General features: G+C 39.0%; 4 protein-coding genes across 5 annotated transcripts in view; all 4 read left to right on the top strand.

Annotated features, from left to right (window-relative positions):
- ppardb (peroxisome proliferator-activated receptor delta b) overlaps positions 1 to 834 on the top strand; it is a 7,702-nt gene extending 6,868 nt beyond the window's left edge. For both annotated transcript variants that reach the window (XM_039801190.1, XM_039801191.1), the window contains exon 8: positions 1 to 834. This exon is cut by the window's left edge and continues 1,041 nt beyond it. The gene's annotated coding sequence lies outside the window, so the exon portion shown is untranslated.
- A 356-nt stretch (positions 835 to 1,190) lies between these two features.
- mkrn4 (makorin, ring finger protein, 4) lies at positions 1,191 to 6,600 on the top strand. The gene is made up of 8 exons (XM_039800102.1): positions 1,191 to 1,321; positions 2,619 to 2,747; positions 2,855 to 3,093; positions 3,168 to 3,250; positions 3,351 to 3,598; positions 3,692 to 3,799; positions 5,485 to 5,584; positions 5,687 to 6,600. The coding sequence occupies exons 1-8, from the start codon at positions 1,257 to 1,259 to the stop codon at positions 5,825 to 5,827; spliced, it is 1,113 nt and encodes a 370-aa protein (XP_039656036.1). The 5' UTR covers positions 1,191 to 1,256; the 3' UTR covers positions 5,828 to 6,600.
- A 199-nt stretch (positions 6,601 to 6,799) lies between these two features.
- fance (FA complementation group E) lies at positions 6,800 to 10,499 on the top strand. The gene is made up of 10 exons (XM_039800101.1): positions 6,800 to 7,114; positions 7,708 to 8,293; positions 8,519 to 8,563; positions 8,659 to 8,715; positions 9,238 to 9,381; positions 9,455 to 9,578; positions 9,789 to 9,864; positions 9,978 to 10,044; positions 10,143 to 10,268; positions 10,350 to 10,499. The coding sequence occupies exons 1-10, from the start codon at positions 6,906 to 6,908 to the stop codon at positions 10,452 to 10,454; spliced, it is 1,539 nt and encodes a 512-aa protein (XP_039656035.1). The 5' UTR covers positions 6,800 to 6,905; the 3' UTR covers positions 10,455 to 10,499.
- An 891-nt stretch (positions 10,500 to 11,390) lies between these two features.
- On the top strand, positions 11,391 to 14,047 carry rpl10a (ribosomal protein L10a). Its single transcript, XM_039800104.1, has 6 exons — positions 11,391 to 11,476; positions 11,934 to 12,005; positions 12,108 to 12,188; positions 13,263 to 13,411; positions 13,519 to 13,691; positions 13,823 to 14,047. Exons 1-6 carry the CDS (start codon positions 11,472 to 11,474, stop codon positions 13,991 to 13,993), a joined length of 651 nt encoding a protein of 216 aa, XP_039656038.1. The 5' UTR covers positions 11,391 to 11,471; the 3' UTR covers positions 13,994 to 14,047.
- The last annotated feature ends 125 nt before the right edge of the window (positions 14,048 to 14,172 follow it).

Consider the following 14,172-nt stretch of genomic DNA (forward strand, 5'->3'; position numbering starts at 1 on the left):
TAAACTGACACTATAAACACATTACCCATTGAAGTACAAGGGACAGCATTTTTTGTTTCTCTTTTTTTGACATGCAAATGATCATGAATTTGCCATTTTAAGTTGTTTTTTTTTCTTAGTTTATTCTTTGTAATTATGTTACTAATTATTTGTATTTGTTGATCATATTTGTAAGGCAAAACATGAATTATCTTGTTTTATGTATTATTCAGTATGTGTCCTTTCATATTACATGCTTGCCTATTTAGTTTAGGTTGTACCAAATATATTGTCAAGCATACCAACAAATGTTTCCTTGATGAGGAATTTGGCAGCACACTACCACAATGTCGTTGGGAAAATTGATGATTAGAAATCAACATCCAGCATCTGGTGTCATAAAACGCTTCTGTATTCACACGATATACAAGATATAACCACAGTCCTAGATTACTACCCTTTCTGTGTACAGTCTGATTTGGCTTGTAAGGAGAGCCACACAGTGTAAAAACCTTTACAATACTGTAGCCAGGATTCATAAGTTTCAAACTGTTTTTCTTCCCCTCATATTCTGTAGGACTTCTTTTTTTTTACTGTACTTCATCTGAATGGACTTCAGTATGTCAGCACTGGTGCACAGAGTCCACCTTCAGAAATCTCCCTTTGTGCTCGTAATCTGTCTCTTGATCCCTAGCTACCTCTAATGTATGATCTGTGACATTATTCCACTGTCTCATCTGATCTCTGACATTTTTTTCCTTTGCCTTAATTCCTGCTATTGCAACACATTGCAAATTTGATATTATTGGCTGATGTGCGTTGTGCCAACAAAACAAGAAAGTACACCAAAAAGTTGATGTAAGCTACCTCTATGACTGTCTTAAGTGATGAATTGACATATTTGTTCACGAAAACGTGTTAAGACTTGAAATAATTTCTTCTTATAGTCACATGTAACCTATCTGCAGATCTAGCTAGCTAACATCACACCTATAAACTTTATTAGAAATATTAACAATGATTTTCTCTTTTTTTTTTTTATTATACAGATAATATGTCACATAACCTGCAGTTTATCAACTGTTTTCACTTGAAAGTACTACCTGGTCCTGGTATGATATGACCATAACCAATCAAACCATTTGTCTGGAGAGTTCAGACAAATGGACGGATGAATGGGAATTTGGAATACGTAACTTACAAACGTCAACGTCACGCTCGTTGCTAAGTTGATTGGTAAAAGGAACCGGCTGACAACTATTTAGCTAGATAGTGAGATGGAGGGTGTTTGGCGGCATGCTCAAAACACACTGAGGATGGACCGTAGTGCAAGTATCTGTAGGTAAGCGGAGTTGGGTTGAATTATAAAGCCATTAAAGTGAACATATTGTGGGAAAGCAGTTGATCTGAGATGAGAAACGGTCATGTAGCTTACTAACTTACCCGTTAGTGCCACCGAGAATCTGTGCTACTTTTAAGTTGTGCTGCATTATGTGAACGATTCACTTAAAAGTAATTTTAGTTGTAAGTAAAATAAGACAAATTAGCATTTTGGTTGGTGTTTAAAAGTGTTAGCGTGGGTAACGTTAGCTAGCTAACCATGTTAATACGTGTGTGTCAGGAAAGGATTAACGTTAGCTGACATTAGCTAACGTTTAGCGTTGAAATATGTGCCGAAACTGTTCAGCGTTAACGTTTAATTTCAATCGATTGTTGGGCAACTATCTGCACACTGTTTAACGTTAGCTATCACATTCAACGTGAAACTCAGCTGTCCTTAAATAGCTACACATTCTGGACATGGCTAACTAGCTAGCATAACTTAGTTGAGTGGTGACTAACTTTTTGCAACAGATGGACTTCCGACACCACATAAACACAAAGTGTGTGTGTGTGTGTGTGTGTGTGTGTGTGTGTGTGTGTGTGTGTGTGTGTGTGTGTGTGTGTGTGTGTGTGTGTGTGTGTGTGTGTGTGTGTGTGTGTGTGTGTGTGTGTGTGTGTGTGTGTGTGTGTGTGTGTGTGTGTGTGTGTGTGTGTGTGTGTGTGTGTGTGTGTGTGTGTGTGTGTGTGTGTGTGTGTCGTTCTCTTAATAAATCCATGGTCCTAGCCTATGCCTCTAACGTATCCCATCTTCACCATTTCTTTTATCCATGGATGTATACATATGTATATATCTGTCTTTTATCTATCAGCATTATCATGAACTGTAACGTTACAGTGTGCTCTTTTCGTAGAGTTAACGTTAGCTGTGTAGAATTTACCTATGTTTTTTTTTTAAATGGTGGTCGGGTTAACCGTTAACCACTTCTGTCCTTAGTTTATCAGATGCCATTGCTACTTCCATAACCCCCGCTCATATTAGTTTTTTATTTTTTTATTTAAAGAGATTTAACACAAAATTAAGACTTGAGTCTTGACTGTTCTGTGACTTGACCGATTTAGGACTAGACAGAACAGGACAGAAACAGAAGTTTTGACCTCCGTAAATCCAGGTGTTAAAGTCTCACACTTTGAATGTTCTACTATACTACACTATATTTGAATACTATTTATTGAATGATTGTGGCCTCAGATAGATAGATAGCTAGCTATGTAAAAATATGCTGCTTCTGATTCAGTCACTTCCCTTTTCATTACAGGCGTTTTATAAATGGCTCTTGCAGATTTGGTCCAAGGTGTAATTATCGACATGAATGGCCAGTTTTACAGTCATCCCAAATATGTAGGTACTTTCAGAAAGGTGGATGCTGGTATGGTGATCGCTGTAGGTAAGGGTTTTTCCATTTCATTCCACCCTTCAGTTGTATGGAACTAAATGAAAGAGGATGCCATGCATGTTGATTACCTTAGCTTATTCAATATTTTTCACCACTAGGTATCTTCATGTCCTTCAACCTGAAGTGGCTGCAGGTAGAAGAGGTTCAGTGCCTACGGTTTCCTCCTCCCGTGTTGTTTATGCTCTGCCTGACAGAAGAGGCTCAGAACCTGCTTTTCTGCAGGCTCAGGTGATGTCTACGCAGGAATGCAGCAGATCACAATTGGCGGATAATATCTTATATCCTCAACGCAACATTGGGCGCCTGGCAACAGATATTGCTGAGGAACAATCACAAGGTATTTGGTGTTTTCATGGGTGACAATGACTCTGGTCAGCATTTCTTTATACTTCACTTGCTCTTCCTATACAGATATGAACACTCCCCGCACTGCTTCTTGGGAGTCGGTCCAGAGCTCAGAAGTTGCTCAAGCATGTGATGGAAGAAATGAGCAGGTTAGCTTGATTTTAGTGATCTTTTTACAGGGCATATTAGTGAATAAAACAAAGTTGAACCCAGGATAGGTTATACTGACCACAATGTTTCTGTGTTCAGGAGATTTCTTCCAGTCAGACGACAGAGGATGGTGCTGCAGCCTCTAGTACCCAGGGGAATATAGAGGAAATTGAGGCCTTCCTCCAGAGTAAAAATGTGACTTGTGGCATCTGCATGGACAAGGTGTATGAAAAGATGGATCCAAGAAACCACATTTTTGGAATCTTGCCAAACTGCAATCACGCCTTCTGTTTACAGTGCATCATGACTTGGAGGAAAACAAAAGACCTCGGGCCGGATGTGGTAAAGTAGGTTCCAGTAATATTTGAATATTTTACTACATCTGACGACGCGTGTAAAGGAATTTGACTTGATGTCAGTGTTTAATGATTATTCCTCAGGAGCTGCCCACAGTGCAGAGTGAGGTCTGCCTTTTATGTGCCTAACAGACACTGGGTTGAAGGACAAGCAAAGGAAAGGCTAATAGCTGCCTTCAAAGAGAAATTCAGGTAACTATGGAATGTTTTCTTTCTTTTTGTCCTACCAGGGCACTGTTTTTTTAAAAATTGGCTTGCAATTTAAGTTTACCCTTATTTTGTACATGCTATGTATGTAGTACTGTACATAGGTTTCACTCATCCATTTTCTTCATGCGGGACATGCCACTCCAGCTTGACTTCTCAGCTCTCGCCCATCCATCCCCTGCCTTTTCAGTGATTTATTTTTTTTTTTGTAATTTTTATTTTCTTTTTTAACTTCTGATGTGTTTTTATTTTTTTATTGCCTGTACAACACATGTGCAATATGATTAAACCACCTCAGCAACTCCAAAGTGTGTATATATATATATATATATATATATATAATATATATATATATATATATATATATATATATATATATATATATATATATATATATATATATATATATATATATATATATATATATATATATATATATATATATATATATATATATTTATATTTATTTATTTATTTATTTTTTTTTTTTTGAAGGCCACCAAAGTAAGTCTTAAGGTTTTAGAAATAAAAATGGTCCAAAAGAAGTCAGTGACAAATGTCTGGCTGAATCCAGCCAGCCTCTACATACTAAAATAGCCTTTCTCCTACTATCCATAATGGGGAGGGATCATTCTTGAGGTGTAAAGCAATGTGATGATCTTGTCTCAACATGTTTTTTAACAGGAAATGCATTAAATTAAGGAGATATGAAACCTGTAGTCTATATTGATGACATTTTGTTAGGATAATTATTTATCAAAGAATGGACAAAATCACTGGCATTCTGTTTTTTTACCTGCCAATACAGTCAATTTTACAGCACTTCAGTGAAAGTACAGAAAAATGACTGAAGATTGTTCACAGCAGCATCTTTTTAAAGGAGTTGGGAGTCAAGTTAGTTATTGGGTTCATGCAATTGGTAGTTTTTTTTTTTGTTTTTTTTTCTCTCAAATGGTCATGCCTGGCATCTCCTCCACATTATGTGCTCTGCTCTCAGATTGCAAGGTCACTCAGCATTCATGATTAACACATGAAAGACAGAAATACTAAACGTTTGGATGAAAATGGTTTAACAAAGAAACTGAAGCAAAACCGTTCTAAGCATACATTTTCTAACATTTTATTTAACTGATAATTCCGGTTGCGCCAGATGTCCCTCACCTTCTGCGTTCTTTGTTTGCACTCTAAACTTGTGGAGGCAATGGTGCTGCGTCGGGTGCTTAGCGTTGCCCAAGGCAATTATTGGTTTAAAGAAATGTAACCAGAGCACATTTATCTCCTATCCAGGAATGTTGTGTGGACTAGCCAGAACTTCCTCCGCAGCGCTGTGGAGATGGGTCTGGCCGTGCGATACAATACATATGGCACATTTCACACATTTTACCCTGATGGATTGGATATATTGTCAAACTAGAACGGTCTATTATGAATACTAAAGGTCCTACATTTGTATTGAATACAAAATGGGGATGCATTTAATTTTTTTAAATTCAGAAGTTGTTACATTAGTTATAGCCTCATATGTTTCCATGCAGTTTTGCCTGTAAGTGTTATGTCAAGTTAAATACAAAATTGCTTGAAATCTTAAGCCAATGCTAAATTGTGTTGAGAAATGACCACAATTAGCTGAAATCCCCCTTCTGTTCTGTCTCGTCTCTTTGTGATTCCAGTAAGAGAAGATGCAGTTACTATACCCGATACAGATGCTGCCCTTTCAAAACGGAGTGCCTTTATCGGCATGACAAACATGCACGTCGCAGTTCATTTCCGGTAAATATAATCCCTGTTATATGCTATCAGGTTTCATTGCCATTGGTATGCATGTGATAATGTGTTTTTACTCTCCCCTTGCATTTGTTTTTTGCTCAACAGTATGATACAGAAGATGAAGACTACGATGGTGTAGATCTGCTTAATCTTTTCATAGCCATGACCCTTATCGGTGACGACGATGACGATGACGATGACGACTTTGGCTTTCCTTTTTATCCATCTGATGAGTATGGTTTCTGAAGAGCATGGTTCCTGAGCTTTTTCATTCTTTATTGTCAGTGACTCGATCCACTGAATGGGGTCTTTATTTAAATTGGCCCCAGAAGAACACATGGCTGTGTTTTGACCCTTCTGTCGGTATTGAAACCTCTTCATAAGTAGCTGTGATCAAGATCCGGGATGTCCACCATGCACAATGGAGGGCCCAGTGTTTTGGGGTTTTAAATTGCAGTCAGACTACAGCTGGTGATTTTAACTGACAAGCACTCTTTCAACCAGAGAGGAGCTAACATGTGAAATCACCTGCTACAGTCTGTTTGGAATTGAGGACATGTACACTTTGCTCTCTGCGGCACATGGTTTGTTGCTCCAGTTCTAATATGTAAGCATCCCAGATGTGATGCATCTTTAATCCGTCTAATGATCTTGTGGTTAATCTGTGGCCATCTAGTTTTGCATTTATTACACTCCAGTGGCCATAGTTCTTTAAACATGATTGTTAATTTTCCCTTTACCTATGATTTAATGGGAGTGCTCAATTCTGACTTCTCTGAGCAATTTGCACCATTTTGATATTTTAAAGTGTTGTGTGGATGGTAGTTTTAATTGTCTATAGATGAAAAGTATGCTGTACCCTTCTTGCTAATGTCTACTACTTATGATACCTGCCTCAAGTGATAGTCATGAGACCCTTTTTTTCTAGTTTTGGCAAGAATATGGAATGTATAAGATTTTATTTCTTTTTTAACAAGTTGTACTTGTACACAGAAAATAAAACATTGCTTCACACTCTGTCTCACTGAAAATACGTGTCTTGCTTTTCACTAACATTTTTTTTTTTGTTGTAGTTATAGATTTGTAAGATTTAATTTTAGAGGCTAGAATCTATTGCTTCTGAGTTTTACCAAAGAATTTCTATTTTTAACCTGTTTCTACCGGTCTCTGGTTTTACAACTAGGTGGAGCACGAACTTAGTCAAATGAAATTACCGGAAATGACACTCGCGAAGAAGAAATGTAAACTAAACTGGCGGGGTGGCCGGACAGTGGCAGGCAGTGTGTACATATAAAGAGGCTATCACGGTACTTCACCCGATAGTATGGACACGGGTAGGTTTCTGAGTCGGTTTGACGGGCAGTCGAAGCTGCTGGTCCGGTCGCTCTGTGGAACCTCTGGTGTCCACAGAGCTCTAGGCGTCTTCTACAGGCAGCAGCGAGCCAACCCTGAAATGTCTCTGTCTAATCTCATGGGAACCCTGTGTCAAGACGAAGTAACCTGTCCAGATACCAAAGCCCAAACACTAACTGTGTGAGTAAAAGGTTGGGATTCCGTAAAATAAATGAGTTTTTTTTATTTTTTATTTTTTTTTTAGCTAAATTGGTAGTACTAGTCACTGGAGATAACGTTTGTTTTCTTAAGGGATAGTGAAGTTTCTTTCTGCCAGAATTTACCCTAGAAAACCTCTCCAGGATGTTGTTGCTGTAGAAACAGTTGACAAGTGAGAAGTGTATAGGCACCTTGGGTGTACAGTTACTCAAGTGTAGTTCTTACTTTGTAATGGCAAACTCACTAATTAAACCATATGAGTTACAACTATATACATAATTTCATATATGAACATGTCTTAAATAAAAGGGTGATGCCATTGTGTCATGCCAGATAATTGTACCTTCCATGTTTTACTACTACTCTCCCTGCATTTCAGAGAAAAATGTTTTTACTTTACAATATTTTTGACTCTTTACTTAAACTTAAGGATGAAATGATAATCTTCAGCTATGCACCAGATAAGCGCTAAATTAAGTCCATAAATGCCAAACTAAGATAAACTGGACATCTACCATAATGTCACATACCTGTTCCTCCATTCCTCTAACATTTTATTTCCTCAACTATTCTAGTAAACCCCTGGTGTGCCTGTTTCCAGCATTATTCAAACAAAACCTGCTGTCCTTCATCCATCGGGTCCAATCGGTTCTTCCCCGGACCACTGTCCTCCATCTTCTGAAATGCCTCAGCCAGGACCTTCATCCAAGCCCCTGGGTCACTGCTCTGGTTAGACAGCTGGAAAGAAACTTGGGGGCCCACAATGAAAAGCCTCTGTATACTCCACTGTGCAGCCAGAGACTCAAGGAGCTTTCACAGCGTTTGGTTGGTTCTGGTGAAACTGAAGGATGGGCCAAGTGCTTCAGCGGTAAACCAGTAGAATCTGAATCTCGGAGTGCATCTTGTTTATCAGAGCTGGGTACACAAAGGAAAAGAAAGGGCAGCGTTGTCACTTTGGACTCTGATGGTGAGGAAACAGGACAGCAGAGTAAACGGATAAAGATGGATCTCTGTGGAAGTGAATGTCTCGATACTGAAGAACAGAGCGCAAAAGCAGAGGCATCGGGAAGATTAGGAAGTGATGCTCCAGCAGAAACTCTTGCTGAAGAACTGCAGCCAGCACCAGACAGTTTATGTGATGCCCTGCCTGAACATATAAAGGTAGGGACACTGTGGCAGGACAGGCTTTATCTGTCCTGTCTACACTGAAATGTATCATTCAATTGACCAATTTGATTTCTTTCTGAATTTTCAAATGATTGGAGATCCTGATAGTGAGTTTCCACAGGGATTAAATGAGGTGTACTAACAGACCATTGTACTTATTTGTATCACACAGTTTACATTTACAGTTAGAATAACAAAACTTGATCTATGTTTATATAGGTCTCTGTTCTTCAAATAAAAGAATTACTGGAAAGTCAGACAGAGGTAAGAAAAATGTCTTCTTTCTTCTAGCCAGCACAGTTAGCACAGACTGAGACTGACCTTTGTTATTACTATATTTTATTATTGTCTGTTTGCAGTGGGACCAGAGCTCCATGGAGGTGTTCAAAGTGCTGAACGACTGTGACCCCGGCCAAGTATGTCCTCAACATAGTATAGCTTTTTGTTAATAGTTTATCCCCACAGTAACACTAGTGTAAAATGGACTATATGTAAAGGTGTTTGTAATATTTTATCCACCCCATTATTGTACATTGGGAAACAAAATATATTAGATAAATCTTTTAATGTACTGTTATACAACGGCAATATAAATACAGGTTCAGAAATTATAATGTAGTCGAGTAAACATCCCAACAAAAATGTAACATAAGTTTTACAAAGGTAGTAGCTATTGCAGAGCTATTATATACAATTGTACAAATGTCACTGAATCTATAGCAACTCTAATTTAAGAAATAAAGTGGAGAAACAGATTATTAATTATCACCATAGTTACCACTGATTAGTTTAGCTTGTTGTGCTTTACTGCTGCACTCGGCAAAAGAAAAATACCCTGTAGACCAATCGGGGAGCTTTACTGAACCACTCATGTTATACATTTGCTTGCTGATGGGCGGTGAAAGGACTAATCCCACATCTCTACCTCTCCTGTTTAGGTGGAGGTTTTATGCAGCATGCTGAATTTCCCTGACTTACTGGAGCAGACTCTGCCTAAACTGTGCAGCAGTATTTTGGGTCCCTCTCCTGACTTCAGCTACAGCACGGCAGCAACACTCATCAAGAGCCTCCTGCTGCAGAAGGTCCATCACTGAATATGAAGGATGCAGAATGTGTCATTGTGTTTGATACTGACAGGATATTGTTTTACTGCAGGTCCTGTTCCTGTCAGAACCGGCCTCCAGATGTCTAGTCACTGCAGTGATGTCACTGTGTAGCCGCTATCCCAGACCAATGTGCCACGTTCTGATTGGACCAGTTCTAGAGGAAAAGAACATAGGTGAGGAATGGTGTGAGCTGTGACTGAGCGCAGCAATCTCTTATTAACATTTCCTGTCGCAGGGGGGTCAGAGTTAGAGAGCAGCTGGCATGGATTCCCTGTCCTGGTCCAGTTACATGGAAAATGATGCTTTGATGTTATGACCTTGTTCCTCACCTATTGGCCCGTACATCAATGAATCCTCTATTTTGAACTTTGCTTTGTTTTCAGGGAATCCACAGGCTGAGCTGCTGAACAGACTGATAGAAGGCTGCCTGGATTCCCATTACAGACTGCTGGTGCTTCAGTAAGATATTTAAATGATGTATTTACTGCTGTAATATGTCAAGAAGCACAACATAATAGTGGACTCATATGGTTATTAGTTGCTGATGCAGTCTTTTACCTCTTTTTCCCCAGAATGACATTCAAAATAGCGTGGAGTGAGGCTGTGCTCTCCATTATCCACAGCTTGCTAGACTCCAAGGTAAGATAAATCTTTATTCATGGGAAAAGTGCTGCAAGGCCACTTAGTCATAATATTCACTGTTATTGAGGTGCCTGTTTTATATTTATTTTTTCCAGCCTGACTTGAGTGAAGAACTGTTCACACAGTTTATCGAACAGCTCGTCAGCAAGGGTCCTCAATTCACGAAGTCTGTGAAGTTTGCAAAGATGATGCTAACAGTCCTCACCAAATATAGCAGTCATGTAAGTTTGTACATTTACATAATGTGTAATGGCTGAACAGTGGATGAAATAGTATTTGTAATCTTTCTGCTGTTTTTCCAGGTGACAGCTGCACACAAACACTCCCTGCATGGTTGCCTGATATTAAATGAGACCTTCCTGAAAAAGTCTCTCCAAGCTGCTTTGAAAAGAATCACACACACATGAAGTTTCATCTGACCTAATGCATGTTAATAAAACTGTTTAAATATGTCATTGTGTACTTATTGGCTATATTTTGACTAAAAACAAATGAAGCACCTCAAGTATATTTACTCAAGTACTTTTCTTGAATACAATTTTGAGGTCCTTGACTGTAATACTTCCATTTAATGTCCCTTAAACCCCTACTTCACTACATTTCAGAGAGAAATATTGTACTTTTTACTATACAATTACTGTATTTGAGAGCTATAGTGACTAGTTACCCTGCAGATTCAGATTTTACATACAAAATGTGATCATCTTGTAAAATATGATGCATAGTTATATATTATGCTGTTAATAGTGTATAAAGTGATTAGAATTGTCTCTATTTTCAACACTGAAATCCTGCTTATAGGTTAAGGCATCTGTATTACGTAATATATTGTTTGTAATAATACAACACTGACCAACCCCATTCTGCTGCATGGATACTTTTAATTTTAATAAATCTTTCTGATATTGCTTCTTTGTGGTTCTTTATAAGTTTGAATGCAGGATTTAAATTGAGGGTTAGGGTTTTACTATTTTTTTACATTTTTTTTCTTCTTTAAATAATTACTTATACCATAAATGTACGTATCAGTATGCCTGGCTTTTAAATACACAGCTTTCTTGTAGTAATGTAGTTTAAAGAAAAATACTTTATTTTGTTGGGAGCCTTTACATTTCAATACAGTCTACAAATCTTTTTTTGGCAGTGTATTATGTTGAGCACAGCAAACATATATTGTCATAAAAATACTAATCAGACAGCCATTATATTTAAACAAATTAAAAACATCAAACAAGTGACACGTGTAAACAATATCCTACAAAGTCATTATTTGTATATTATATGAATATATGTGTGTAGTATGAAAAAACAAAAACGTAATTTGCGCTTTTTGATGACGTCAGCAAAAGGCAGCCTTTATCTTGCGTAACTTCCGCTTGCACTTCCTTTTCATCGTAGCGAGACGGGAGGGACAAGCCGCTAAAATGAGGTTAGGCCCATTTTAACTAATAAATGTCAAAACATGAACTGTTTCCACATTCAAACGGAGTTGTATTACCCTTCTCAGCATGTAATTTTGTTATTTATGCGGCAGTTATGTTATCTAGTACCATTATTTAGAATTGGGTGAAGCATAGTGTCTGGTACGGGACCGGTTCATCTGCCGCTGTAACGTTAGAATCCCCACGCTGAGTTTTAGATGTAATCCACCGCCATCCACACATATAAAACGTGTTTTTGAAAACTATCAAGCATCGGATGTATACATTAGCTCTCCTAGATAATATGTAATTCAATCTTTCCCAGTTTGGGACCTGTTTTTATGAGTGTTTAGTTGCCGTCATAGACCAATGGAAGTAACTGGGTTTATGGAGGTGTTTAGATAATTCACTTTCATTTAACGTGTTTTGTGATTTTTATTTCTTTTATTTTGTTTTATTTAACAGTAAGGTATCCAGGGATACGTTGTATGAAGCCGTGAAGGAGGTCCTGCAGGGCTCTCTGACCAAGCCAAGGAAGTAAGTTCATAGTCATATGGATAAAGCTGGTAAACCTGTGACACTGTAGATAAAAATGCACTAATGGGATACCGTGTAACGTTATAAACTGTCTGTCTGTAGGTTTACGGAGTCGGTGGAGCTGCAGATCAGCTTGAAAAACTATGATCCCCAGAAGGACAAGCGTTTCTCCGGCACTGTCAGGTTCGACCTTTTACTGTTTCACCCAACCTTTTCCCTGTGTGCTTCCAGCCCTGTCTAAGTATTAAAACAGCCTGTTTATACGGCAAGTAGTTGCTGAAATCTCGAAAGTTAAAAAAATACAAATCCAGACAGGCCAGGGGCAGACATGGAGAAGTACTCTGGGTAGTCTGACTGAGCTGACCCAGCCTTGCTGGTGGAGGTGAAGCAGGCGGACCCCTACCCTGGGTCTTAAAACATGAGGGGAGGCTTTGAGTGGCTGAGCTGTAAGTTCATGTCCTCAAGCCGACCAATTTACATTATGTTACCAAAGAGGTCAGCTGGACACCGGCCACTGTGGTGGTATGGGTAAGACTCTTTCTATTACACAGTAAATGAGGAAGGTGTCATTTGGTAATGGCAGAGTATGAGTTTCAATGTCCTAGTTTAGACAAGTAAACCTTTTTAATCCCCAAATGATTTGCATCTAGTTTCAGTTGCTCTACAAAACATGTTTGTAAACTGGAATGATAATTTGATAAATGTCTTGGCCTGTATTGCATAATGTATCCATTTATAGTGCGTTCCATTTGTACAAAATTTTTCTGAGGTCAAAGTCGGAAAGCTTGGAACTCGGGCAACCGCCGTGTACCCTGAGCTAGAAATCCAACCTGGCGGCTCTGTGCATCAACAGTTGTGAAAGCTGTAGTAACTTACGGTTATAAGCACATCTGTGTTATTTGTCTCACTGAATCAGTCGTACACGCAGCGCTTTCCATATTCTCTTTGGACAATGTTGTTATGCTGTTTGTATGCACAGACAACAGTGTGTTATAAACTGATATGGCTAACCTGGCTAAAGCTAATGAAAACAATGAAAATCTGACTTGTAAATGGAACGCCTTCAACTCGGGGTGTGATGTCGTTCCCAGCTTCTGCTTCAGAGTTCCGACATAAATGGGACGCACTGTTATACCAGCATGTTGCACGCTATACAGACGTTTTCGCTCAACCATACCCTGCCTTACATCCAACTGATGCCCCTTTGTTTGACGTGGGGTTGGGAGCAGTGTCTCTAACTGCTTTGTTAATCTGCAGGCTGAAGAGTCTCCCCAGGCCAAAATTCTCTGTGTGCATCCTGGGAGACCAGCAGCACTGTGACGAGGCCAAAGCCGCTGAGCTGCCACACATGGACATCGAGGCTCTCAAGAAGCTCAACAAGAACAAGAAGATGGTCAAGAAGCTCGGTACGAAGTTGGCATCATGACCCACGAGACACCGGATTTGTGACTATTGCAGTCTGACAGGAATTTTTTTTAAAAATTTTGTCTTGTTTCAAATTGCCCTCCTCCAGCCAAGAAGTATGATGCCTTCCTGGCCTCTGAGTCTCTGATCAAGCAGATCCCTCGTATCCTGGGTCCTGGGTTGAACAAGGCCGGCAAGTTCCCCTCCCTGCTCACCCACAACGAGAACCTGAACACCAAGGTGGATGAGGTCAAATCCACAATCAAATTCCAGATGAAGAAGGTACGCTCAGCAGTACTCAAATTTATAAAATGCCACTTTACGGATTGTTACCTAACTGTTAATCTTAAAGCACTGATGTTGAAGAAATTGGTTGTTGGGTTACTGGATAATATATTATCTTTGTGCTGTAGGTGCTCTGTCTGGCTGTGGCTGTAGGACACGTGAAGATGACAGAGGATGAGCTCGTGTACAACATCCACCTGGCTGTCAACTTCCTGGTGTCTCTGCTGAAGAAGAACTGGCAGAACGTGCGTGCCCTCTACGTCAAGAGCACCATGGGCAAACCCCAACGCCTCTACTAAAGGACCGCTTTTCTATTAATAAAAAATGTGGATATGGCTCCAAAGTTGACTGTTTTTGGAGTTTCCTTTTTTGTCAGATCTTTTTAGTGTAATTGTCAACATCTTAGTATTTTGAGGTTAGGGTACTTGGTAATGAAATTATCTTTGTTCATAGTTTAATCATTTTGCAAACATGAACA

Source organism: Perca fluviatilis, chromosome 5 (assembly GCF_010015445.1).
Source record: "Perca fluviatilis chromosome 5, GENO_Pfluv_1.0, whole genome shotgun sequence".
Classification (NCBI taxonomy): domain Eukaryota; kingdom Metazoa; phylum Chordata; class Actinopteri; order Perciformes; family Percidae; genus Perca; species Perca fluviatilis.

Coding starts and splice junctions, on each gene's coding strand:
- mkrn4 (XM_039800102.1), top strand. CDS start 1,257: ATGGAGGGTGTTTGGCGGCATGCTCAAAACACACTGAGGATGGACCGT. Junction 3,251..3,350: donor GTGATGGAAGAAATGAGCAG/GTTAGCTTGATT, acceptor TTCTGTGTTCAG/GAGATTTCTTCCAGTCAGAC. Junction 3,800..5,484: donor GCCTTCAAAGAGAAATTCAG/GTAACTATGGAA, acceptor TTGTGATTCCAG/TAAGAGAAGATGCAGTTACT.
- fance (XM_039800101.1), top strand. CDS start 6,906: ATGGACACGGGTAGGTTTCTGAGTCGGTTTGACGGGCAGTCGAAGCTG. Junction 7,115..7,707: donor AAAGCCCAAACACTAACTGT/GTGAGTAAAAGG, acceptor CAACTATTCTAG/TAAACCCCTGGTGTGCCTGT. Junction 9,579..9,788: donor TCTAGAGGAAAAGAACATAG/GTGAGGAATGGT, acceptor CTTTGTTTTCAG/GGAATCCACAGGCTGAGCTG.
- rpl10a (XM_039800104.1), top strand. Junction 12,189..13,262: donor CGTTTCTCCGGCACTGTCAG/GTTCGACCTTTT, acceptor GTTAATCTGCAG/GCTGAAGAGTCTCCCCAGGC. Junction 13,692..13,822: donor TCAAATTCCAGATGAAGAAG/GTACGCTCAGCA, acceptor TTTGTGCTGTAG/GTGCTCTGTCTGGCTGTGGC.